Raw genomic sequence first — 27,522 nt, 5'->3', positions numbered from 1 at the left:
CTAAAGTAGCTCAAGTCGTAATATGAGGTGGAAGTAAAATTCGAGACAAGGGGTATTATAGAGGTGGAAAAGTACATGTTGATCAAGTGGAATTTTCAGTGGGAATACACAAAATAAAATACTGGAAAAAGAAGTGTATTCATTGCATTTCAGCTCACATTTCTACGTACATCTGTTTAAATTCCCCCTCAAAGCTAATATACTCTATATAAATGTATAAACGTTATCATTTTCAAACAACGAATTTGCTTCAATAATGTTTCTTCGTTTGCAGACTTGCAGAGTAAAAGTGTGGGAGCCTTTGAACTTTCAAATGTTATCTAATAGTAGATTTTTTGTTTTGTTTGTTTTTTTTCCCCTAATCAGGTTATACGGTGACATCAGTGGTATCAGCTAAAAGTGGGCGTCTGCTTGTTGCCGGAGCGCCACGCTTTAACCATACTGGCAAAGTGATCATTTTCACTTTGAAGACTCCTGGTAACCTCACCATCCTCCATTCCCTCAAAGGCCAGCAGGTAGTAATATAAAGTACTTGTGCTCTCACACAGAATTGCATAGTATTCCTATTTTTTGCACTTCATTCATTATAGACAGGAACATAGTCAGTAGTTTTTCAGCGGGGTTGCCAGGACAACCTCAGTGAGGGGTGGTCGCACATGTGTGCTTAACTCTTAATCATACCATCCCCATTCAGGCTTTCATGAATTAAAACGTGCACATAATCGAGAACCTTGCTCATCACACTCATAATACAAACAAGGATCAAGTCTAAGTGAAAAGGAACTGACATATTATCTTACTAAATCATGCCATTTTCTTTGCTGTTACTTTTATTTTGAATACTTTCTCATGCACTAATATACTAGCTCAAAGCCAGTCAGAGTGATCGTCATGATGGTCTATGCCATTTTGCATACTGCGAACAATGGCTCATTCATTCAAATATCTTTAAAAAAAAATAAAAAAAAATAAAAAAAAGCACAATGACACAAAAATGTCTTCATTCTTCACAATTTCAAATGTTGCCTTTTAATTAGGTTTGCTCCTGCTTGGATTATGAACGTGTTGAGCAAGGTTCTGGATATACAGTATGTGCATTTGATTTCATGAAACCACAAATGTGTATGTTATGACAATGACTTCCTCTCAGCCATGTTGATTGCCTGCTACAGTGTGGAAGTAATGATTATGATTGATGTTGAACATCATAATCATCCATCATCATCCATCATCATCCAGTCGACAGCAATAGGCAAAATGGCCGCCCCTGAGATGGATAAAAATGGCTGGATTTTGCTTCATAACTCCATCCATCCATCCATCCATCCATTGTCTTGACCGCTTGCTCCTCACAAGGGTCGCAGGGGGTGCTGGCGCCTATCTCAGCTGGCTCTGGGCAGTAGGCGGGGGACACCCTGGACTGGTTGCCAGCCAATCACAGGGCACACAGAGACGAACAACCATCCACACTCACAAGCACACCTAGGGACAATTAACCTGTGGCCAATTAACCTGCCATGCATGTCTATGGAATGTGGGAGGAGACCAAAGTGCCCGGAGAAGACACATCATAATCAAAAGTTCTTTTTCTAAAGATAGATTTTTTGGAGTTTGCATTCAGATCAAACAGTTAATATCTTTATATTAACTTACGGCAGACTATCAAGGTGTCTAAGAATATTACATCCATGTAAAAATAGCAGAAAAATCAACGTTTTCCCCGATGTTTGGGGGTGGCAAGTGAGTGATAATGGGTGGCCATGGCCACCATGTAGCTCCGCCCCTGAATATAGAACTTACTTCAAAAGTTAAAATCTGGTCAATCGCTGTCACTTTGACACCTGCTTGTGTTTCTTCTTTGCGTACTAAAAGGCAAGTAAAAATAATCTGATTTTAAAGACCACCTGAATACAAAGATGAACATTGCAACTCTGCCACTGGGTGTAATTAAAGTCATGGAATCTCATCCAAACAGTAACTGTGTTTGGCATTCATAGATTTAACTGACTTAGAATTTAACGTTGGATAAAATGTTCTCTTGTTGTAAATGACTTTTTATAGTGGCACTCATAGTCTTTTTTTCCAATTAAGCAGCTGATTTCTTTATTGTGTATACTCACCTCACATCGTTCATTTTAATTAAAATATGTTGATAAAAACACAACACTTTAAAACAAGCATTTGTTGACCATGTTAAGTTAGTTAAAGATGTATTCAAGGATCTTTTGTTGCTGCGTCTTCTTTAATGATTGGTTCTCGATCCCGTCAATCAATCTGACGTAACGACTAATGTGTGCTCGTTCCTAGCATGCTCACTTCAAGCATTTGTAGCATGCAACCGTTGTGCTTCGGTTTCAGCCATTCATCGTTGTAGCTCCACCGAACCTACCGCATACTTTGAAAATGGCTGAGATCCGCAAATGGACATCCGACTATAAAGTGAGGCCGGCTGCAGAAGCCTGATGAAGATGAGCTTGCACGTTTGATATATGAAATGTCGGGATTTACTTGAAAAAAAATCTAGTTAAGTTTTCCTCCTTGTAAAATGTACTTAAAATTTCTGAGTGCATCAACCTTTACTAGTTTTTTTTTTTTTTTTTTCCAAGTAAATTTCACTCTATTTATACAGTGTAGGCATTTCTCCCGGACGTGCAGGAGAGCTGGTAGGATGGTCTTTTCGCATGCGCATTTTTTAAAAAGTGACAAACGGACGTTTGGCTTTTACTTTTCGAGAAGATCCTTAAATACACATTTAAGCTAATGCAGACACAATTCAGATGATGTTTCTTTGTTGGGAAATTGCCAGCTGACAATGAAAACAAAAGAGCCACTGTAGATTCATTTGTCAGAATATGTAAAACAGTATTGTATGCAGTATTCCTACAGGAATAATATCTATATATAATAATAATATCATTAAAATTTATAAATATAAAATAAAATGATTGAGCCTGTTCTCGTGAGCGGGTGTGTGGAACTGGTATATTCCAGCTGAGAGTGGAACAAACCCGACCAGATAAGATAGAAGAAGAAAACTTGCCACTCTGATGTTTAGAAAATGTCAGGGTGTCTAATGTCTAACATACTAAATATTGTCCAACCTTGTACAATTGATTGTTGGAAAGGTCCTTGTGTCAGCAAACACATATGTAATGATCAGTAAAACATAATAAAGAGGATGTGGCAATGTCTTCTTGACCACTACACTCGCCACTGGAAACTGGCCTGTGGCCATGAGCCGGGAGCAGTTGACATTTTACCTTGGCAGCAGCGACATATCACAAACAGTGGAACATTGTTAATTCCTCATCACTTCTGAAATTGTTTTTTTCTTTTTTCTTTGTCAGATGTTTCTAATCAAAAGCCAGATAGATGTGCTCCATGCAGTGACTTATCCAGTAATGCTCCCACAGTCGGAACATTGACAAATATGTCATAACAGTTCAATTCACAAAACACAAACCCACATTTGCTTGGAATATTGAAGATGTAGAGCCAACTTTGATGATCAAACATCACTGTAGCCAGACTATTAGTTTTACAATATCAAGATACATCAGACAAAAAAAATGCTATACAGCTTGAATTATTTTCAAACATGTGGTCTGTTTTCAGATTGGCTCCTATTACGGCAGTGAGATTGCCCCAGTGGATATTGATGGAGATGGTGTAACTGATAACCTTTTGGTGGCAGCACCAATGTTCTTCAGTGGAGGCATGGAGAAGGGGAAAGTATACATCTACAGAGTGACAGAGCTGGTAGGTGGAAACTCTTCAGAGGCAGACCACATACTGTACTGGCATCAGTCTAGTTGAGGCCAAGTAAAGTAAACGAGGTCAACACCTGTTCAGACTCCAGTCATTTCACAACACACCTCAGCAAAGGTACCCAGCATTGCACAAAGAAACAGATTGTTGCATTCCAGCTCTGTAGTTAACTGCAGGCAGACGTTTACCAGATCAAATGTGGGGATCAAAAAGGAAAAACTTTGCGACGCCAGTGTATTGACTTTAATAGATATTCTATAATGAACTCAACAGGAAAGTATTCTGTCCCTTCTAAACCTGTTGCAGACTAATCATTGCAGGCGAGAACTTTCTGTAATTGAAGGAAATTTGACGGTGTTCCAGGTCTGTCTTGCTCATTGGAAAAATAAATGGAAAGGGACACTTTATGGCATGGACCAACCACATGTAACTGAACAGACTGCAGATGAACAGAGAAAATCTATATGCAATATGGTTACTTTTTAGTTGTGTGATACTGCCAAAACATAGGCCAATCAGATGTTTCGTCAATCTGGTTAACATTGCTTGAAGAATTATTAACATTTATTTCACCTCATCCATATACATATAAACCAAAAGATGAATGCCATGCAATTTGTAACTATAGTGTCTCTGTGAGGTTGAAGTCATCAATCAGTAGGAATTGGCAGCTGTTCTAAAGCCTGGTTTGAATTCTGGTAGCAGGTCAAAAATAACATTCTATTCAGTGTCTTATATAAGATAGATACACTTTTAACTGATTTCTACCATCCCCGACTAAACAAATATCTCAACTCGCTCAGAATATATATTTTGTTTTCACTCTCACTCTGCATACTCAGGTAGCCGAGAAGGAAAACCGGCCCTCCTAAATCAATTCCGTTCACATTTATTCAAGTGAAAAAATGGTCATCTCATGTTTCGTCTGCTCTAAATTTTATTATGAGCTGAAAAGCCAAGTAGAGCAATGACATGCATGACTACTGGTTGAGTTGCGTTTTTCTCCATTCAGTCAGAATGCCTTCTTTGAAACATTTTCCAGTCAGTTAATTACTTCCATAAACTTGGATATTTTCCATCTGACCTTCTACTTGGAGTCATTCTGGACTGCTTTTTTTTTTTTTTCCTCCAAGGATTTTAAAGCCCCTTAGTTTAGTCAGCAAATTTTATCTAGATTTGATAAAAGTCCATTTGTGACTGTTTAACTCTTCAGCTTCCTACATTCCATCACGATATGGTCACTAAACAGCCAGAAATAAATAACTGGATTGTGCCAGTGGTAAAAGCTGTTGATCCATCTTGTTACGGAAAAGTTGAGCAAGCAGTGAACGAGAACCTAGACAGATATTATTGTTTTTTGAGGCATTTCATCATATGAAGTCCCCTGGTGCCTACACGTAATTTCTCATCCCATCATGATCACTAGCTGTAATTAATCAAGTCATCTATGACATTTAAACCCCAGACGCTGACATAAGTGCTTTTCAAAGTGTAATATGACTTTTTCCATGTGTCTTTTTTCCTGTTGTTCTGTTTTGATGTTTTATGACATGTTTTTGCTGATAGACAAAACGTGTTCTCTGACTAAGTATACTCTAGGTTCATACCGTCACTGTCTTAAAATTTGTTTTGTTTTTTTGGGCGTTATTTTTTTAAATTGTTTTTTTATTTTTTATTTTTTATTTTTTTAAAATTTTTTACGAGCCTCAGATTAAAAAACAAACAAACATTTTTTACTACTCCTTAAATGGTTACAGATGTTAGAAATTATTATGTTCAAGATCAAACAGAATTAATGGCTTATACATCAATTACAGTAGCTGACTATGATTTTTTTAAAATATAATTATGTTAATTAGATAGATATGGAAACTCAGTTGCTGCTTTTTCTGAATGAATGGCGTAAAGATTATGGGCATAAAGATGTGAAAGATATTAACTGGGGTCAGATGAATACCATCATCAATATGCTTTAATGATGGAAAACTACATTTAAGACAACATTCCCATAATGAGGGCATGCCCTCCAATGTATGCACAACATGTGGCTCTGAATGTCAGGCTGTCTCACAAAGCCACAAACGCGGATTGCTTCATTAACTCCTGATGTGCAGCCAAAATGAACTTCCTGTTCAAGATCATGCCAGCATTATTTCCTGTCTATAACCAGTAGCCACTCATGATTGTTTTCTTACTGTTATTTTCTTGTTGACTTCAAAATATCCCAAAACATCTAACAAATGTGTTTCATTTTTCACCTTTTTCAGAATCGTTTTGTTTTTGAGGGTGCTTTAGAGATCCACAATGGTGGTCAGAATGCTCGTTTTGGCTCGTCCCTTGCACCTGTCCCTGATTTGAACGGGGATGGCTTCAATGACCTGGTGGTCGGAGCTCCATTAGAAGATGATCACAAAGGGGCGATCTATGTTTTCTTCAGTCAGCACACCAGAATACTGCGTAAATACAAACAGGTATGTTGTCATGTGAACTGGACTTTTATCATAATGCTGGAGTCGGGCAGAATCCTCACATCTCCAAATGTTTTATCAAAATGTGTGTTGAGTCATTAACATTCATTGTCAAAGAGAGCACACAATTCAACACTTTAAGTTGGTCATTAATTTGTAAAATCAACACATTGGTCGGCGCCTGAGCCCTGAGCAACTGTGTTGTCATCTTCAGTCGACATCAAGTAGCAAAATGGCCGTCCTCTGAGATGGATAAAAACGTCTGGATTTTGCTTCATAACTCATATTCCAAAAAACGTATTATTAATCAGAGTGTAATGTTTAGACTAATGAGGTCACATATAACATATTATTGTCAAGAAATGTTTAAGGTTGACTTCCCCTTTAAATACATTTTGAGTGACGATATACACTACCGTTTGTTGATATGCTGTCCCTGCTGACTTTGGCCAAGAAACGAGGTACACTTGCGGTTGCTAATGAGTACCCATAGGAATCATACGCAAGCATAAGGGCAAGGCAGACGTACTAGCAATATGCACTACTGTGCCATGTCGGAAAATACATCAATACAAAATTCAATATTACATTAATATCCATGCCTAGTATTCATACATATATTTCTTACCTTGCGGCTATTCAAATTTTCCTGTTTGAATGAAATTATTGATGTACGGTACCTTATGAAAAGGATTTTCTAAGAAATGTAAGCTCACGATCATAAGGGGGAGAGTATTCCAGAATTTGAAGAGTTTGATGACAGTTCAAAAGAAAGATCTTAAGTGGAGAATGGAAAAGTGGAGGCAAGACATCAAGAAACAGACTCAGGTCCAACATCCAAGACAAACTAACCGTAGACTAACCTTGTAAAGAAGCTGGAATTGATAGACACGTAAAGTTGCTATAAAAGCCATCTTTCCATGCACATAAAAACTTGTAAACAATGGTGCCATAGCAGCCATTTTATCACAATCCTTAAAGTGGAAGTTAACCTTGACAATAATATGTTATATGTGACCTCACTAAACATGACATTCAGATTTATATTACATTTTTGGAATATGAGTTATGAAGCGCCCTGCGATTGGCTGGCAACCAGTTCAGGGTGTACCCCGCCTACTTCCCTTAGCCAGCTGGGATAGGCTCCGGCACCCACCGCGACCTTTGTGAGGAATAAGCGGTCAAAAAAATGGATGGATGGATGGATGAAGTTATGAAGCAAAATCCAGCCATTTTTATCCATCTCAGGGGCGGCCATTTTGCCTCTTGCTGTCGACTGAAGATGACATCAATATTGATCGGGGCCCAGGCAACGACCAATCAGAGCTCACCTGTTTTCTGAAGCTGTGCTGTGATTGGTTGTTACCTGAGACCTGAGCAAAATTGATGTCATCTTCAGTCGACAGCAAGTGTGAAAATGGCCGCCCCCTGAGATGGATAAAAACGGCTGGATTTTGCTGCTTAACTTATATTCCTCTGACGCAATATTAAGCAGAATACCATATTTTGACTAATGGGGCTGCATACAACATATTATTGTCCAAAATATAGAGTTGACTTCCTCTTTAATACAAAAAAACAAAAACAAACAAAAAAACTACGGAATGGATGACTTTTCTTCCAATCCGACTTGGCAAGAGTATGTGGCTGCTTGTCAACTAATAGCGTATTTCCACTGCAGCCCAGCACCGTGCTGGTCGGCTCGCTGGTGGGCCAACTCAGCTCAACTCACGCACGCACTGCGTTTCCACCTCAAATGTGCATCTGGAACACTGGGCGGAAGTGACGCTGCTACACAATAGTCGAGCGCGGGAAACAACACATGACCAAAACACAGCCTGTGTCCAAATTCACAAGGCTGGATCCTCTGAAGGTCGAATTTGTCGGCTGCATGACGTCGCTCCCGCCGCGACTCGACAGCATGTACACATGAATGGACTGTCGGTCAATGTGTTACCGATGAACAGCATTGAAAATCCATTCATATATAAATCCGTGCGTGCTGTCGAGTCGCGTCGGGAGTAACGTCATGCAGCCGACAAATTCGCCCTTTGGAGGACCCAGCCTTCTGAATTTGGACACAACCTGCAGAAGCCATCGAGGAAGACGCTGCCCGGTATCGGTTTCTTGTTGTTATTTGTGGCGCTTCTTCAGAGCTCAACGGAAGAAGGATTGCCGCCGCGAAGAAAAGGACGATATTTTATCGTCGGGAACCCCTCGAGGCTAAACACGCTGATAGCAATGGGGACGAAGAAGACGACGAATAAAAAAATAATAATTAAAAAAAATAATAATAATTGGCGAAAAGGGACGCGGCTGGTAAGCACATTGTTGACATCACAGGACCAACCGCCCAATCAACTGCCGTGGTGTTTTACGTCACATCCTGAGCTCGCTGTGGGTTCGCTCTGGCCCGGGTAGGTGAGAGGGCCGCGAGCAGCTCGGCAGCTCGGTCCACCTCCGACACGGTCAGCTGTAATGGAAATGCTCGCTAACACTGTGCTGGCTTCGCACGGCGCGGTGCTGGGCTGCAATGGAAAAACGCTATTAGTGGTGTGTTGTTTACTATGGCTGCACATACCACATGTCATTAGATTGAATATATTACTAAAGCTTTTGACAGACAGTTTATCTGTTAAATTGCCCTCCAGCTGGCTGTCCTTAACTAACTGCTTTGTGTTGTTGTTTTTCTTGAAATATTTTTATAACAAATGTTTTTGAAAGGAAATACCTGCATTGTCAGAAGAGTAATGAGCAGCCTGGCAATAGTTAAAGAGGTTCACCGAACAGTTATGGGTTGTGAGTCACAGTGAGCGCACTGTCATGCTACTCACTGAGGTGTGTGACAGGTGTAATTTAAGGAAGGTCTCTGCATGAAAAACAACAGGCGAATAAACACTAGTTTGTGAAATGGGTTGAAGAGAAGTTCCCATAAAACACACACACATGGAAGCAAGCATAAATCACAAAGAAAAAATATCAAATTCAACCATAATCAAATGAAGTCCAACACTAAATGCCATTCCAGATGGGATTGTGACAATGGAAGTATTATTTGCAAAAAAATGTTTGGTAGCGTGGTTGTGTCTGAAAAACCCACAATGCTAACTGAAATTACTTGAAACTGACGATAGTGGAATTTGCCAAAATGCTTGTGACAAGCCACAAAGCCTCTGGGATGTCCTTCGGACAAATGAAACAAAACTGGAGCCTGTTAAAAACTTACATCAGCTCTATGTTTACACAAGAAAAAAGGATGAATGCATATACAACACTCCCTACTTTGCAATTATGGGAAAAAACAACTTTTTTTGAGCTTTTAGCAATGTTAAAATTCAAATTCCTCACCAAAAACATCACCAAAGTGGTGTTTTCCTCCATTCGCCCCTCTATGAGAAATTCTAGGTCATTCTGCTCTCCAAGCACCAGCGCGCAACAACATGGGGAGAGGCGGGGTTATACTGAACCGGGCGTTTTACCTCCACGTTAGAAAAATAGCCAGCAAAATGCATAATATTTCCTAAAAAATGACATCGCCATGGTGTCAAAGGTAAGATTTAATCATTATATGCCTATAGTTAACTGGAAGGTATTAAAATAACGAGATACATCCCCTTTAAGGTGTCGGTGTTATGTTCTGGAGCATCTTTGCTGAAGCCAGCACAGTTTATCTTGAATCTGTGCAGGATACAATCAAATCTTGAGACAATGAGACATCGTGGAATGAAATGTGCTGTCCACAAAATCTATATTCCTGTTTATTGAAACAAATTATACATATTTTTTCTAATGGGAAAATGAAAGTGTAAGAAGATTAGAAAAAATAATGTTGCTCATATGTTGCACATATTGTCCTTTGTCCTTCTTAGAGGATAGCAGCAGCTGACTTGGCACCTGGCCTGCAGTACTTCGGCCGCAGTATCCATGGAATGATGGACATGAACAACGATGGCTTAGTGGACCTGGCAGTGGGATCTCTTGGTGCGGCTGTTCTCCTCTGGTTAGTATTTTCATCGACATGCCCTGATTCCATTTTTTTTTTTTTTAAATAATGATGTGTCTTGACATATTTTATGTTCTCACCAGTTAATATTTCTTGTGAAGAAGACATCATTGTTTCTTTGCTCAAGTCTTGAGGCAAATTAATGTTCAAAATCCGGATTGCTCTACTTTTGCCTTCACAAACATTAAACGAATGATTGCAATGGTAAATTCAATAATTGATCATTGTTCTATTCGTAGTCAGCAAAGTTCAGAACAACTTCCCCTTGTTTTAGTGCTTAAGCCTTAATGCAGTTTAGTTTTCAGAGATACAATTTGATCAAATATAATGCTAATCAGCTTGAACAATAAACGGAATGCATCGGCTTCAAAATCCTAGATCAAGATTTTCAAATGAGTTTTGAGGGTTTACACGTTCATCCATCCATCTTCCACTTTTTACACATTCATCTTTTGGAATAATAGGATAACTAAACTGTAGTTTTTCTTTTTTTTACTATGATTATTTTTAGAAGACAAAGAAATATTGTATTATCCGTCTTATGACCACTTTCTATGTCACAGAATAAATCAAGACAACAGCCTTCTAATGCCAAACACTAATGAAACAACTCTCAATAGTTCCAATTTGGCATTCTGGTCCCCACTGACATAATAGAAATTCATAAATGACAATACGTTAATAGTTAACCATCAGGTCCAGCAAGGCATTTTTCTTGGCCTAAATGCTAAGAAGCACCCATCTACATTTAAATTCTAATATTTATATACTTTTTTTTAATTTTAATTTTATTTTATTTTATTTTTTATTTTTTTTTGTCCAATGAGATTTAGGTTTAATCATATGAATTATTTATACTACCAATGACTGTTTCTTTAACTAAGGAGATTTCAAATTCACCAAAGTATATACCAACAGTACTTTCTCATCCTCTAACTGATTGGTCAGAGGCAGACAAAACTGCTACAGTCTGATTAAACAAGTAAAATACGTGTGTTGATATCTGCACAAATATATTTAATAATCAGCATCTCTAATATGTATGATGTATGTTGTTTTTTGTCAAATTAGGCTAATGTTGATTGAACTTCTCCAGATGATTTTAGCATTTTTTTGCATGGTAGTGATGATTTCTAAATTTCCGAAATTTGCTAAATCTGCTTAGCACATGTGCCTCACAATACAATTTGTTTCCCTTCCTGTGTGATATAAAAATTTGTATGTTCTCCATGTGCCTTCGTGACTTTTGTCTCGATTCTCCATTTTCCTCCCTCATTTCAAAAACATTCATGGCAGGTTAACTGAAGACTAATTTATCTCTAGGTGTGAATGTGAGTGTCAGGGATTGATTATTTGTGTGCCCTGTGATTGACTGGATGAATAAGATCTTCCAATGCAATCATATTATTATTATTATTATTATAGAAGTATGTCAAGTGCATTGTTGAGGTCACATTATGTGATATTTACACTGTTGATCATTGGAAAACTAAACAATTACAAGTAGTAGAAGGTTCTTCATTCTGTCTTTTAAGAATGAAATTTCAAATCTAAAGTATTCTGGAAACATTCGGCCTTGGCTACTTAGTTATATGGTCTGTATGTGTTCCCAGGTCAAAGAGTGTTGTCCGCATATATACCAGCGTCAGGTTTGAACCAAGCAAGATCAACATCTTTGTGAAAGACTGTCAGAGGGGTGGTAAAGACGTGACCTGCATGTCAGCCATTGTTTGCTTCAACATCACCGCGAGGACAGCCATTGCTGCCACAGAGGAAATTGGTAAGCCAGCGCAAATAATCAACTGCTGTCAAAGTGCCTGAGTAAAGTTCCCATATTTTTCTTGTGGTGTGTTTATAGTTTGGTTTCATTTAAAACGATTTAAAAGTCAGGCACATCTTTTTAGGCCTAGCATAAAATCACACTCTGCTTTTGATAAAAAAAAATAAAAAATGCTGACAAGTGTTCAACTGTCACGCGAGAATATCACGTTAGTCAGCTGTTATTTTGTACTTGATGAAACAATCCAGGAAGAAACATGGCAGGTTTTGAGCGGAAAAGGCCGTAAAAGACCCAGAACAGTATATCCTTTATGTCCTGCATTTTCAGGGTGTGCCTTCCTGTGCACTGGCACCAAAAGAAATCTTTACTATTAATCTCAATGCTGTTTCCAAGTCAAACGTTGCTGCATTTACAGCTGCTTAATGACGTGGTTGCATCCAAATGTCATGTGTTTTTTTTTGTCTTTTTTTTTAAGTCTGAACTTTGGTACCAAAGTATCTGAAAGTCCAATCTGTTTTGCTCAATTGTAAACTGATGGCTCAATCTGTCAAACGGGTGATGGTTGGCCACCTACACACACGCTCAGCTTCTTTACGAAAAGTTTATTTGAAGTGATGTCATCTCAGGTTCCTGTTTCTGTGGAAAGATGGCAAGGAAGCTGAGGTGTGTTCTTCATGAACCTTTTTACCCCATACTTATTTATCAAATAAATCAGACATGCTAAAAACAAAGTGGAAGGAGAACAGAGAGGAGTTATCTTGTCTTTCCTGGTTGCGTACAGTGAAACACATTTATTTAATTTTCTGCTCATTGCCATGTCTGGCGAGTAATGCTCGGCAGATGTGATGCATTAGTTGAAAAATAAACTATAGTAGTGAAATGTTCATGCAAATTTGTATTATGAGTGTTTCAAAGTGACGTTGTAAACACATTGTCCTAAATAGCTTTGCCAATGCTAAATGCTTAAAATGTCAAAGTCTGTGTGCGTCTTTTAATTTTTGGGTCGTGCCTAGTTTCAAATTTAGCAGCAGTCACTTTTTCCTTTCACAAAGTAGATTTAAGGCAATACATGGAAATTGTCTAAACAATGTGGCTTGGAAAGGACTCTGAAGTTCAGGATTTGGATTCTTGTATAAATTGGTCTCACAATCATCCCATGTTAAGCTAATGTTGCAATGGACCACTGCAATGATGTCATTAGGCATTGCCACATTTTTAGCCTCTTATATTTTTAGGTCGACAAATGCAAGCCCATCTACAGCAGAGACATTTATGACAGTCATAATATTCGTCATACAAGTGTTGTGTGCTGAAGGGTTGGATCCCAGAATGCAGACACAAATAAGGTTTTATCTATTTATTCACATCGAGAAGCAGAAACTAAGAGAGCGGTACACAGAAACAGTTGGACAATAATCCGGCAAACCACGCACAATTCTCAGATTGTACCTACAGACGGTGGATTGTAAAGGACTAAAGAACACCATCACATAGGTCCCCGACATCACCCAAAGGAATAAAGGTTGACATCACGAACAGCACATTTTGTAAACAGACACTTGTTACATCAGTACCTAAACAGACTCATAACAAGCACATAACAGGTCATGAACTGGCGATGAACTCTGGCGCATGCGGCCCAGGCCATGACAAGAAGTTGTTTTTCTTTTCTTTTTGTTTTTTCTTAACTGCATAAGTAGGCTACTACATATCATATAAGATATTAGAATGAAATCAGATTTTGTCAGTGTGCAAAGAATGAGGATTAGCCTCGATTTTGTCAAGGTCATCAGAATATTGTACATTACGCTAATAATGAATATATTGTAATTATATAATGATAAATGTGAGACATGCGAGTTAAAACGTGTTAGACTAGCATGTGGTATGTTAGCTAGCACAGAGCTGTGGTGGTTTGATCTCGGGTTGAGTTAGCCTGGCCAGCCAGTCTACACTCTTTTGATATTATATACAAAGAGCAAGCGATTTGTGTCAATAATTACAGTGATTTTGATAATTACAGTGATGTTTTGCCTATTTTCTTTTAAATAGCCCTTGTGTTTGCCCTCCAGGCTGTTGCTAAGAGAGCGCAAGGGGCTTATATGACTCCAATTATATAGATAATATGCAAGCTGGTTAATGCATAAAATACAGTATGTAGAAAGCAAAATAATACATTATATCACTCAAAAATGATTGTTATCACTTAGGTCTTAGAAAGTGCTCACTACAAAGCACTGTGGTCTTGGTTAGCCTCCATTTTGAAATGTCCAGTTCCATTCTTTCACTGCTTTTACACATTTTCTCCGACATTCAGGGTCCATAGGAAAAACATGGAATGTAATTTAGTTTCCATCATGTTATTGTTGGAACATCCAACCACACAACAACTTTTAGGCATGATTTTCTGAGGGCACAACAATACAATACACCTATCTGTCGATCTGTCTTTCTTTGTCTGTCCATCCGTTTTTCTAGTGTATAATGTACAAATACAACTTGATTCTCACAACATTTCAATGTTTTTCTTTTAACATACATTTCCCTTGTATTCTCTGATAGTCTTCTGACTTTCGTCATAATTTAAAAAAAAAAAAAAAAAAAACATGTATTTTATGATTGTGGCTTTAATAATAGTCCATCACCTCCAAACTTGACTAACTTCATAAATTTCTCTTATGCCCCGTTAGGCATTAAATATAATGTCTCCATTGCGGAGCGACGTTTTAATCCTCGAGCAATTCTGGACAACCCAAGCAGATCCCAGCCTCAAAACCTGACCCTTCTTCCTAGAGATGAAACGTGTGAGCACATTTACTTCCATGTCATGGTAAGATCAATTTATTACAAGAAGTCCAAAATGTCAGATATTATTTGTTTCATTATTTAAAGGTTAAAAAGTTTTGTTTATGGCCAATTTGTGATTAGTGAAGTTACATTTCTTTAACACGTGATAGCGTATGAACAACCAAAGTCATATATCACTAAAACAAATGAAAGTGTGCATGGTTGACAGGAATACTTTTTCTTGATAACATTTATTCAGCAAGACCCACTGGAAAACTTAGTTTCAAGTGCCGCAGTTAGGGAGTGCAGCATTTGTTCTACAAGTCTATAAAACTCTACAGGACACATAAACAAAATTCCAAAATGTGTTTTTAATCAAGGTGGTGATGTTGAACATATTGGTGAGAATGTCAACATGAAATCTTTTTCATTTTGTCTTTTTCAGTTGTCTTTATTCATGTTCATTCCCCACCCCACCTTTTGATATGATGAATGATTTTTTTTTTTCTCTTTGCCAAAATAAGTTATTCTAGATTTAATTTAAGAATGCTGTAGTGGTGTGATTCTCCCCCCCCCCACCCCCCCTCTCCAGTCAAGTGCTGGCCTGCTCTAACAGTTCTTGACAGCGTTTCAAGTTGTACTATTCTAGTTCTATTGTGCAAAATGCTGGTTATCAATAACTGGTGAAAGAAGCATATTTCAATATGTCTATGATCTGCATGTACAAAGTACTTGTGTGTTAGCCAGTCACAATCTTCCAAATAATTTGCCTTTGTGGTTTAATTTGAGTCTTTTGAGTCTCAATTTCTTGAAAGCAAGGTAACCATTAATAACTGGCTGGGAGAAATCGCATAATTGCAATTGTATGACACATCTATGTTCATGATCAAACATAGCAGGCTGTGGGCCACCTCTTCCAGATGTGCTGGGGAAGGCAAGGCAAGTAAGCTATACCAAACTTGGGTATGGATCAGCATATTCACACGAGCAGCTAATAATGTGTAGGCGGGCATTCCAGTGAGACTTGATCGTTTTAATTTTGTTTGTAGTTCTGTATTTTTAAGGAGTGCTTTAAAAATAAAATGTATTTCCTGACCTACAAACTTAAGTGAACCAAAAGTTAGGTCACAAGTGTGCCCAAACTGCATGGATAGTGATTTCTTGTCATGTCACACCAAAATTAATCAAATTAGATAACAAAACATTCGTTCTGTATGCTATGTTAATTTAAAAAACAAAAACTGTAACTCTCAAAACTAATTGTCAAAATAATATTCTGTATTATAGGAGACAACTGACTATGCGAGGCCCATCGTGTTTGCTGTACAAGTCGGCCTGCGAGATCCAGACAATGGACCAGTTCTAGATGAAAGCTGGCCAACTATAACAAGAACTGAGGTTAATGATAAACAATAGTCAGAAAACAAACCTGAATGATCTCTCTCTCTCTCACTCTCTCCCTCTCTCTCTCTAATTACACTTACATTTCTATATTACATTTCTGTTTCTAGTTGCCATTCTGGAACGGCTGTGATGAGGATGACCGCTGTATGCCAGACCTCGCTCTACATAGTGTGACAGATCTGATGACTCAAAAGTAAGTAGTGGAGGGACTAATCGTTCGATTCCCTGCTGATATTCTAAGTTTGCACACTAACAAATACATGAATGATTTCAGAATTTCTAAGTTTTGTTTCTGGCCACAACAAACTACCTGCCTCCTGGTTATGTGCATAAAAGATACCTTGTAGACAGAATCGATATCTTCCATTACACATTTTCTACCACAATTGGAAACACAATCACAAGTGATTGTGGACTTGACTGGAATGGGCTGCAAAGCCATCACAACAAGCTTGGTGAGAAAGTTTAAAACGAAAAAGTACACAATAGCCATCGATTGCCCTTGGCCTGGAGCTGCTGTTGATTGGCTCCACTATTGTCAAATCTTGGAAGATGACGGGTTGTCAATGGATTTTCAAGTATGACTGGTTCTATAGTGAATGGAGGTAACGGTTCGAGTTGCCAAGTGACATCTTTTTAAACTATTAAGGATTTGGAATGGATAGTACAGATGATTTATTTGTAAGTGCAGGGCAAACCTCCAAAGTCAACAAAGTTATAATTATTTCCATCACTTAATCCATCAAGACACATGATTGATTAAATTTTCTTTTCTCACCTCCCTGCCGCCCAGGCAGTTCTGTTCACAGGCTGTTCAGTCCCGTGGTGCTTTCTGCCGCCATCTCAATGAAGGCGGTTCAGAGGGATCTCTACGGGTTCTCGAGGCAAACAGGAGAAGGGTGGTCGTGGATGTCCGGCTGGAGAACAAAGGAGAAAACGCTTACAACGCTCGCCTCAATATCAGCTACTCCCCCAATCTGCGCTTCTCAAGCCTAATTTTGAAGGTCAGTCCAGTTCTTTCGCGAGGAAAGATGTTCGTGCTTTGTGAACTGTGATGTTCTTGGATCGTAGGACAACGCTGAAATCAAGATTGATTGTTACATTGAAGACAAACTGAAACATGAAAAGATCTGCAATGTCAGTTCTCCATTTATGAAGTCAAAAGCACAGGTGAGCTATTGTTTTATTTCATTCAGTTTGACAACTGCCAATTATCTCAATGATGTCGGCACTCCATTTTGCAGAATTATTAAACATTGTTGAATGTTTTTTTTTTTTAAACTCATTCACTCCCAGCCTTTTTCACTGAAACAAAACCCTTCACTCGCAGCTGTTTTACTGGATTTTGACTGATTTTGCAAGGTCCAGAGAATATTGTGTTCTATTGCTATAAAAATATGGAACCTACCAAAAGAAAGATTAGAATCTCTTCTTTCATCAGAAAAAAAGTATATTTTTATCTGTTTCCGTTTTGCAGCAATTAGCTTTAGTTTCTTCATTATTCTCAAACCTGTTGAAATCACTTCCAAAAACAGGTTGTTGCAACAAGACCCTGATCTCTTATACTCCGCTGCCACCTGCTGGTCATTTTTTGTAATAACTACCATTGCTTTAAGCATCCATTTCATGTCAGAAGCTGTATCAAAGCCTTCTGTATGCTCTAGCATAAAAAATAATAATAAAAAAAATAAAAAAACGTATTAATATGTTTTTGGGAGTGAATGACAAAGTATTTAAAAACGTATTTATACGTTTTGGGGTTTGAATGAGTTCATATATCAGAGATAAAAAGAAACTACAATATTCAAAACATGCAGAAGATAAGGTTCAATATTTCTCTTCCTAAAATGAAAGAAAAAAGATGAGGCTCAATATTTCTTCAAATTATCTGAATTATTTAAAAGTAAATTATGTTTTCACGCCTAAAAATGAGAACGAGTATTGTATTTTGTCAGCAACATAAAAATCATTCACATTTCAAATTAGCACATAGCAAGCCAAACCACAGGCCTGACTTGAAGATATAATTTATGTCCTCTGACATCAGCGACATTTTCCCAGTTTAATCACATTGTTAACGAGCAAACGAGCATAAATTATACTCTTCGTAGCATTTACAATGAAATGATGAGTGGCCATTATTTAGCTCACATGGACGGAGCACAGTGTGACTGCTTTGTACGTTCACTGTTGATGTGGTAAATACAGTACATGTATTCGTATGATACATGACTTTGAATGGAATCCATCTCAAATGTTTAAATTGTAGAGCAATAAGTTTTAGCCTACAGTGCAGTATAAGTCCATTCCTCCAAAAGTACTTTGCAAAAAATACGTTGTCAGAAAGGTTTTGGACCTGTGCTTTGCCATTAGTTACAACTATAAAATCCATGAGGAACACTTGAGGGATGTATTATACAGGGAGCTTAATAAGGAACAAAGTTTATCATATTGTTTAGATGTTGACCAGTACCGAGGAGTTGTGGATCTCTCTCTCTCTCTCTCTCTCTCTCTCTCTCTCTCTCTCTCTCTCTCTCTCTCTCTCTCTCTCTCTCTCTCTGAAAACATCACTTTCGAACCATAGATCTCGGAAAAGAGCGGATTATTAGCATGAATTTGAAGGCACTTTATTGGTATATCTTGGATCTTCATTCATATTATTCACTAGGGATACCAGCAAATCAGGAGGTCATATTATACATATATTATTTCGGGGGTAGGATGGAGTATTATACACGGGTTACACATGTTATTCACGGGATTTTATGGTAATTGTAATTTACTCTATGGTAAGACATTAGGTAACTTCGTGTGTAAAGTTTAAGTGAGGTGAAGAACAGTATTATACAGTGCAATATATCAATACATGTGACCACTTGGTAGAAAACTCCATTCATGAAAGACGGAATAGAAAAATGGATACATTTGTGACTGAATAGAAATATGGATATAAGCTGTAGTGAAAGATGGGGGGAAGTAAAGATTTGTTACACAGGTCAAAGCAGCTCATTCCTGAAGTTTTTATTGCCATATGTATTATTTAGTGTAAAAGACATATGATCAGTGGCAAAAAAAAAAAAAAAAAAATCTGGAATAAGTGACTTACTTTGTGTAAGTCGGAGAATTCCTGGGAAGCAGGCCAGAACGTATGTCTGTCATGTTGCCATCGTTTTGTACGCATCTGCTTGTGAGTCAGACTGGCTTTCTGAATTTCCATGACGAAGATATTTTATATACAGGACCATCTTGTTAAGTTATAACATTCATATACATCGACCTCAACGGAAGATTTTTGAAACTTTCTGTCATCTGTAGCCTGCAGGTGAGAGTGAATAAAATCTCCTTTTGTCATCTGTTTCTGATCATCACATTCAATTTGTGCTTTTTCCAAGTCTTTGTGAAGGCTTGTAATGTCGGATATATTTACGAGACGCAGCTCTCTCTGGTGCACTTTCCAACCAGGTGTCGGGTTTCACTTTCAAGAAGGCGATGTTTGAATTAGCTTAGATAAGGATGACACTGATGGCACTCCAAATGGGACAATTAAAGACATTAAACTGAAAGCAGATTACACATAAGCCATCTACTCTATTGATGTCTGGACATGGTTGCCGTCGTGTTGACAAAGATGCGAGGAATGAAACACAGACAGTGATTGAAAGAGTTTACGCAATGTCCTGACCACACTATTATCACAAACAGCAGTCATCCCCTGGGTAACAAAAATATCACATTTCTCTATAAGCACTCCCCAGCAAACTAAACCAAGAGGGCTCCTGTCACCGTTAAAATCTGCCAGTGATTCATACTCACTCATTCACGCTGAACAGCATCCAGAGCCACAAGAGTGCTCTGCTGTACTCCGGAGAACCTTCCAGCATGCAACACAGGATCAAACAAAGCTTATTGTAAAACCATTGTTGTTCTGACCAAGTGAAAATGGCAGACTTGAGGATGGGACTTGAACTGGTTCTGCTGACCTAGTAACTACTATAAATTTCGTCAGTCCGGCCACATCAGTTTGTACATGCTACCAAAAAGTGTACTGTCTTAAAAGTTTTCTGTGTATTTTCTTCTTGCATTTCTCCTTTTGTACCCGACACACATTCATTCCAGTCTCTTAAAAGGGGCCACGAAAAGGAAAAGATAAGCCTTCTTTTTCCAGGGTATCGCGGGTCATTTTCCACAGCATAGATGGGATTCGGAGGAAAAGAGTTCTTCATTTGTTTATGTACTATGTCTGTGGTCTGTCAGGGATGAGTCATGCTATGTGGAGGAGGGAAGCTACAGTAAATATTGTTTTACATTCCTTTTTGCTCAAATGGAACCGGTCAGCGTTTCATTATGGCAAAAAGGGCCGCGAACAACGCACAGTTTGGCTCCCTGCTGCCATTCGACCGCCCTCTTCTCTTGTCTCCGCAGTTTTGCATGCACACTTAAGAGCTCATTTTGTTTTTCCTTAGGATTCCTCTATGAGTTTCCTTTTCTTCAACAGCAATGGAATATCAAAACTCCATGCTACTTTTCCCACCTAAAGTGTGCTCATGCTAAATAGCATTTTGTATATATTTGCATCGCCTTTACATGGCGCTAACCGGTAAAAATGGAGCAACCCGGGAGCACCTAATTCACTAAACATGCGCAGATGGAAATTCGTCACGCCAAGTGCGCTGCCAACCAGAATGCCACCCGGTGCGCTGGTGTTATTTGCGCGCATGTAAATTAGGTAATTTGCATACATTTGATGCAAAATATGCCCACCCCAATGCAAATTAGACTCACTGATAAACAGCGTCTAATTCACTAACGCCAACGCAAAGAACCACATGGAGTTTGTGTGACGCATAACGTTTATGGAAAGCATGTATAAACTTTGACGTAACCTCAATCCAGGGATCATGACAGCAGTGCATGCCATTTGTGGCACAACATTATCACGCAGAGAGAGACAGACAGACAGACAGACTTTTCTATGTTGGTTTAGGACACAGAGAGAGAGAGAGAGAGAGAGAGAGAGAGAGAGAGAGAGAGAGAGAGAGAGAGAGACTTTTCTATGTTGGTTTAGGACACATAACGTAACCCGGTTTAGGACACATAACGTAACCCGGGCTGATCGGCAATGATAGGGAGGCATTTTACGATCATTTTTACATGCCAGATGCATACTGTACGCCCACCTCTGAAAATATATTTTTTTTAAAAGATCGCACCAATAATTTTTACTTTATGAATGAATGACGTTGTCGTCGTCCTCACTGCTCTGTACAGCTTAATGGCTCTATAAACGCTTACTCTCGGTCCAACCTCGCTTTCTGATAATGTCATCTTTCTCGCCACTGTTACTATAACAACCATGTTCTTGGCGCAAATCCATTGCCATGTGTGGTAAATCAGGTGCAAATTTGTTCCAAGTTGTTAGTCTTGTGGGCGTGTTTGCGCTGATATATGATTTAGAGCAACATCCTTAGTGAATAGGATGGTAACTGGGCACAGACTGCGGGTGCAGTTGTGGTGCAATATTCCGCGCTATTACCTGACGCAGCACATATAGTGAATATACCCCATTGTTGTCAATTAATAGAAATGGGTTCCGTTTGTATTGTCCAAATTTAGAAAATCTTAAACTGTTATTGAGCTTGACGCATTACAGCCTATTGGTTGGATGGTGGACTATGACACTCATGCAGGAATTTATCCTTGCGGTGTCATTACCCATGGTGACAAAAATAACCGTGCTAATACTTCGTAAGAGATAACTATAGATGCAATAGGCAATTTCTGCTCTTCAGTTAACTCAGTTCTTCTCAATTATTTTTGTCCCCACCAATGAAAAATAATGTATTTCTCGGCCGCCTCTCCGTCGTAGCTATAAATGGTACATTTTGTCGATAAAATGGTTATGTGTACATCTCTGCAGACGAGGAAATATTCTGTCTAAAAATGAAAGCGCCACTGCCACCAGCTGTAGTGGATGTGCAATTACATTTTGTTCTAGTACGGCAAAATAAATAAATAAATAAATATATAAATAAATAAATAAATAAATAAATAGATAAATAAATAAATACTGTAAATAAGCAGTATCCAGCCGTTTTTATCCATTTCAGGGGGTGGCTATTTTGCCTCTTGCCATCACCTAACAATGACATCATAGTTGCTCAATGCTTAGGTCAGTGTTTCTCAACCCTGGTCCTCGGGGCACACTATCCAGCCTGTTTTCCATGTCTCCCGGTTCCAACGCAGGTGAGGATCGTTAGCAACCAGAGGTTTCAGATGAGCTGTCATTGGAATCAGCTGCGTTGGGAACAGGCCGGATAGTGTCCCGAGGACCAGGGTTGAGAAACACTGGCTTAGGTATAGACCAATCGCGGCTGAGCTTCCGAATGTCACATGGCCAAACCCAGAAAAGAGGTGAGCCGTGATTGGTTGTTACCTGAGCCCTGACTAACTGTGATGTCATTTTCAGTCACCAATGCAGCAAGTGGCAAAATGGCAGCCTGTTGAGATGGATGAAAACAGATGGATTTTTCTGCTTAATTCATATTCCACAAACAATATTAATTAGAATGCCGGATTTAGACTAGTGGGGACGCATAGAACATTTCATTGGAAATATAAATTTGCGGTTGACTTCCTCATTAATGACTTTGTTGGAAGCAGATTGCTCTATTAAACGGTTTCCATTTTTTTTGTACATAAGCACATATTATTGACAAATTTAAATTATAATGATCTCAGTCATCCCGGGGGATTAGGGGACACAAAAGGACTCATTTGCGCATATGTGAAATGGATGTGCATCCTGTGCTACCATGAGGAATACCAAGTTAGTCAGAAAATGGAGAGAGGCGATGATTGCTGCAATGACGGCACTTGACATCTCTGACATTTGACATCTCTGACATCTCAACATATTTGGGTACCAATTTGGTCAAGGGCAATGCTGCAAAATTGCATTCATGTTAGTATTTGTGCTTGAACAAGGCTGTCACTTTTCAGGAGACCCCCCTCCCAAAAAAAAAAAAAAAAAATTCCATTAACATCACAACATCAAAGAGACCAAGCAACATTTTCAACACTTTAGATTGGTCAGTAATTTGTCAAAATAACACCCACACGTGAGTTGACCTAGTATAATTTTCTGAAAAAATACTAATTGTGACCAACGGCAGGTATATACTTTTTCAGATGCACAAGCGAGATTAACAATATGTTTTTTCTGTAGGTATTATTTCGTTTGGAGTTTGAGTTCAGTCGCACTGTCCTCCTCGATCATCTCAGAATAATCCTGGAAGCAAACAGGTGTGGACAGTCTCGTCATAAACTAAACTTGTGCCTAAATAAGTTTCTTCCGGTCTGTAGAGCAATAAACAATTTTTTCTCCCAACAGCAATGGCGAGGAAATGAGTACGGCTGATAACTTCAACGATATATATTATTCACTGAAATACGAGGCAGACCTTCTCTTCACAAGGTTCCGAATTTTTAAAGTGGTGCATGCAACTCAGTATATGTATATACCCCAAATCAATCAGCAATTAAACTAACCTGGCTACTGCATTTTTTATGTGTTTATTCATCACTTCAAAAGGGATTCAAATCCAACTCGATATGAGATCAAATCAGACTTATCGCTGGAGGACCCTGGCGTAATTGGACCTCCTTTTAACTTCACTTTTCAGGTGAGATTACCGCACAGTCCATTTTTAATTACCTTGGTATGCAAACACCCGATTTACTTCATGCTGTCCCTCAGATCCAGAATCTTGGCTACTTTCCTGTGAGAGATCTACAGCTGAACATTGAAGTCCCAGAAATGACAAAAAATGGCAACCAGCTACTGCAGATATCTAATTTGCACATTGACCAGGTGAATGACGAGAACAAATGAATATTTGACATTTAAATTTGAGGTCATGCTTGTCTAATAAATTGAAAAAAAAAACTGCTTCATTTGATGACAAACACTCACCGCCTCAGTTGAGGCTGCATTTGTTTTAAAAACAAGAATAGCAGTGACATTTTCAGATGTATGATCGTAACAGATCTCCTTCACATGTCCTACAGAGAGATGGTACACGCTGTGTACCACCTCAGCATGTGGCACAGAGCAGGGCCTCACCCGAGGACCTCACCCGCTTCTCTCGCTTGGTACAGTACAGTCCCAAAACAAATTCACCCAAGATGTAACATGAGACTTTTTCCTCATTCTAAATGTTTGTTGTCACAGAATCGAACCAACACCCTGATTCTACCAATACAGTGCACAGTCAACGTGGCCTCCTACAGAGAAATCTCACTTCGAATCACAGGTGCTCTACGAGTACATACTTTACATGCAGTGAGTATACCTTTTCAAATTCAGTACATGACAGCATTCTATTCATTCGTTATTGAGGTATATCCAGTATTTTGTAAAAGAAAAATAATGACAGCATGTTTTGCTTGTTTTTCCTGTCTAGCTGAAGTTTAAAATCCTTGAACTGGTCACCAGTGCGTCAGTGGAGCTGCCCTCCACCAGTCAAATGTTTCTACATGAAGAGAGACCCGTCAGACAAGTGAGTCAATACAAATTCTGTCCAAGTTGCCTATTTTCATACTCGATTTTTTTTTAAACTCTGTAAAAAAACTCTTGAGGCCACTATTGTTTTTGTTTTATCCTCAACTGTAATCTGAAATTGTTTAATGGTACAGAGATGGACAAATACACACGTGCCATGAATTTACAGTGTATATATACAACCTTGGGATATGAGCGGCAACTAGTGGGCCACCTAAAAGCAATTCAATTTGGCGCCTTTGGTCCACAGGGCAGCTGTTGAGTACACAGAGTTGTTGCTGTTGCTCTAAGGTTTAGCTTTAGCTTTCTTAGCTGAAGGCAGTTATTTACCTGTGCACAATAAGTTGAAGAAAAAAAAAAAAACTAACATTGAAAACCATGGATTAAGGGCTGGGCAATACATCAAATTAATTTGATTAATCGGCATTTTGAAAGTCGAATCGTTGAAAATTTGCTAAATCGTAAAATCGATTTTAATCTTCTGGATTATTGAAAGTTGTTGTTCTTATGTTCTGTAACTTCTGTTACATCCAGATGTTATTGTGAGTTTTAATTTTGCACAAGGGGCAGAATGCTGGATGGTTGGTTTAAAAGACATGTTTACAATAGCTACTACTTAATTGTGGCAATTAAGCACAAACTATGAATGTTAAGGTTATGTTAAAGCTGATTTTGAATCAGTATTCAGTATACATTATTGTTGTCTGAACATTTTGCACAAGAATTATTTTTGAATAAATGAAACCTTTAAATAAATGTTTGTTGGATTTATTTGACTAAAATCGTAATTGAATGACTGAAAAAAAAAATCGAGATATTATTTTTTGGCCATATCGCCCAGCCCTACCTAATAAGTATTTAAAATGAAAAATAGAAATCAAAGGTTACATCTTTTTGCTGAGGTGATTATTTATTTTATTTTTATGTATTAATAAGCTTGACATGAGACTCTAAACTTAATTTATTTCAGGAATTCTATGCCTCTATGAAAGTTTATAAAACATCAACAAATGTCTTTTTGATTATCACATTTTATGAGGTCATTTATTTGACATCGTTTCAGATTTTTAAACTGTAAGTGGATTTAATTTAGTTATTGAATACACACGATAAAAGTCAACACAAATTTAAAAACAGGATGGATAGATGGATGATGGATCATAAACGCACATGATTGACAAGGAACTACAGAAAATTTCCATGAGTGACATGCAATGCATTCTGGGAGCTGCTGGCACAAGATGCATAACTGAAAAGCCTAATGTTAATGCTCGGCCGCTAATAGCTGACCTCAATAATCCTCATGTCAGCCATCCAAAGAAAGTAATATACTGGTCCAATATATATGGTCCGATATTATAGTGTCGTGTCTGCTTGCACAATAACATTAGAGACAAGCCATGTTCGATCAATATTATTGTTCAAATGAACGGCATGACAGCTGCAGAGAGAGTGCATGAGCATTAACAGCATTTTTTAACTTTGGCACGCACAGCGATGTTATTCACAATTAATGTGTTTTGAAAGTTTTAGTGAGCATGATGATCAAAGAAAATTGCAGTGCACTGCATCAAATCGAAAGCAAAGCCAGCAGAAGGGCCGTGTGAACGCTGGTACAGGAGCTCATTTGCTGTGTGGTGCTCAGGGACCGAAAGGACCGACAGCACAACGCTTCAAAGTCGAGTCTCACGTGCTAAAGTCTGTGCTGCCATCTATTGGTCAATACACTGTAGAAAAACAATGCTTCATTTATTTTTTCCCGCATCTCTGTACTGGAGACTGCACATTTATAAAATGAATCTGGAATAGGGATTTTGAGATGCATCGCCTCATTCATGCAAGTCCTTACAGGTCAAAATTCAATAATATTTGTACTGATATGGATTGTTTGTCAGTGTCATGCATTGAAGATAATTATTTCATTTGTCTCTAATGCAAATTTACATTCTCAGTTTTTGATCACACATTATTATGCAATAAATTGTGGCTGTATTTCTATGTACTATTTGACTTGAAGAAATTCTGAGCAAACCAATCAATTTAAAAAATGACTACTTTTTTTTTCTCTTTTATTCAAAATTGATAGATAATACTGGAAGTCAGAAAAGACGGGGATCACAGAATCCCAACCTGGATAATCCTCGGTAGCACGCTGGGAGGACTCTTACTGTTAGCCCTGCTCATTTTGGCTCTCTGGAAGGTAAGTGCTGTGCAATCATGCTGGGAAAAATACAGCAATTTGACCACACTGTAAAAAAAAAAAAAAAAAAAAAAAAATGCAGAATGATATTTACTTGGGGTGAGGGGGGTTACTCAAGTGTTGAGGAGCGAACCCGCAAAATTCAGGTTGCTGTGTGTAGTATATTGCTGGTGTCGGGTGGAATCCTCGTACCTCCAAGAGTCCAGGTTTTTGGTCTCATTTTGGACACACCATCAATGCAGTACAGTGGCAAACGGGAGTGGCATGGCTCAAGTGGTAGAGTGGCTGTCTCCTTTTTTTTTTTTTTTTTTTTTTTTTTTAATAAACTGGTCAAATATGCTCAAAACTCTCCTTGTAATATTTACTTAGAAATTCTGAGTGAAAAAAAAAACTTTAAAAAATTTTTTTTTACTGACAGTTCATCACAAATTTCCAAAGCATGACTGTATAATTGTAAAATAATAATAATAATAATAATAATAATATTAATAATAAGTATATAGTAACGCTATATATATATATATATATATATATATATATATATATATATAT

At 38.2% G+C, this 27,522-nt stretch overlaps 1 protein-coding gene across 4 annotated transcripts in view; it reads left to right on the top strand.

Annotated features, from left to right (window-relative positions):
- The window catches only part of itga11a (integrin, alpha 11a), a 51,091-nt gene that overhangs the window by 20,815 nt on the left and 2,754 nt on the right, over nt 1–27,522 (top strand). For all 4 annotated transcript variants that reach the window (XM_077519001.1, XM_077519002.1, XM_077519003.1 and 1 more), the window contains 18 exons: nt 367–515; nt 3,616–3,759; nt 6,036–6,239; nt 10,106–10,236; nt 11,853–12,019; nt 14,710–14,849; nt 16,094–16,204; nt 16,318–16,403; nt 17,004–17,214; nt 17,282–17,380; nt 23,436–23,512; nt 23,601–23,684; nt 23,802–23,892; nt 23,967–24,080; nt 24,278–24,361; nt 24,441–24,551; nt 24,673–24,768; nt 26,857–26,970. In XM_077519001.1, the coding sequence (XP_077375127.1) occupies nt 367–515; nt 3,616–3,759; nt 6,036–6,239; nt 10,106–10,236; nt 11,853–12,019; nt 14,710–14,849; nt 16,094–16,204; nt 16,318–16,403; nt 17,004–17,214; nt 17,282–17,380; nt 23,436–23,512; nt 23,601–23,684; nt 23,802–23,892; nt 23,967–24,080; nt 24,278–24,361; nt 24,441–24,551; nt 24,673–24,768; nt 26,857–26,970 (2,213 nt within the window). The remainder of the gene's footprint in view (nt 1–366; nt 516–3,615; nt 3,760–6,035; nt 6,240–10,105; nt 10,237–11,852; nt 12,020–14,709; nt 14,850–16,093; nt 16,205–16,317; nt 16,404–17,003; nt 17,215–17,281; nt 17,381–23,435; nt 23,513–23,600; nt 23,685–23,801; nt 23,893–23,966; nt 24,081–24,277; nt 24,362–24,440; nt 24,552–24,672; nt 24,769–26,856; nt 26,971–27,522) is intronic.

The sequence above is a fragment of the Festucalex cinctus genome, chromosome 4, assembly GCF_051991245.1.
Source record: "Festucalex cinctus isolate MCC-2025b chromosome 4, RoL_Fcin_1.0, whole genome shotgun sequence".
Classification (NCBI taxonomy): Eukaryota; Metazoa; Chordata; class Actinopteri; order Syngnathiformes; family Syngnathidae; genus Festucalex; species Festucalex cinctus.
Note: the sequence above shows the minus strand (reverse complement) of the source record. Positions and strands in the feature narration are given on the sequence as shown.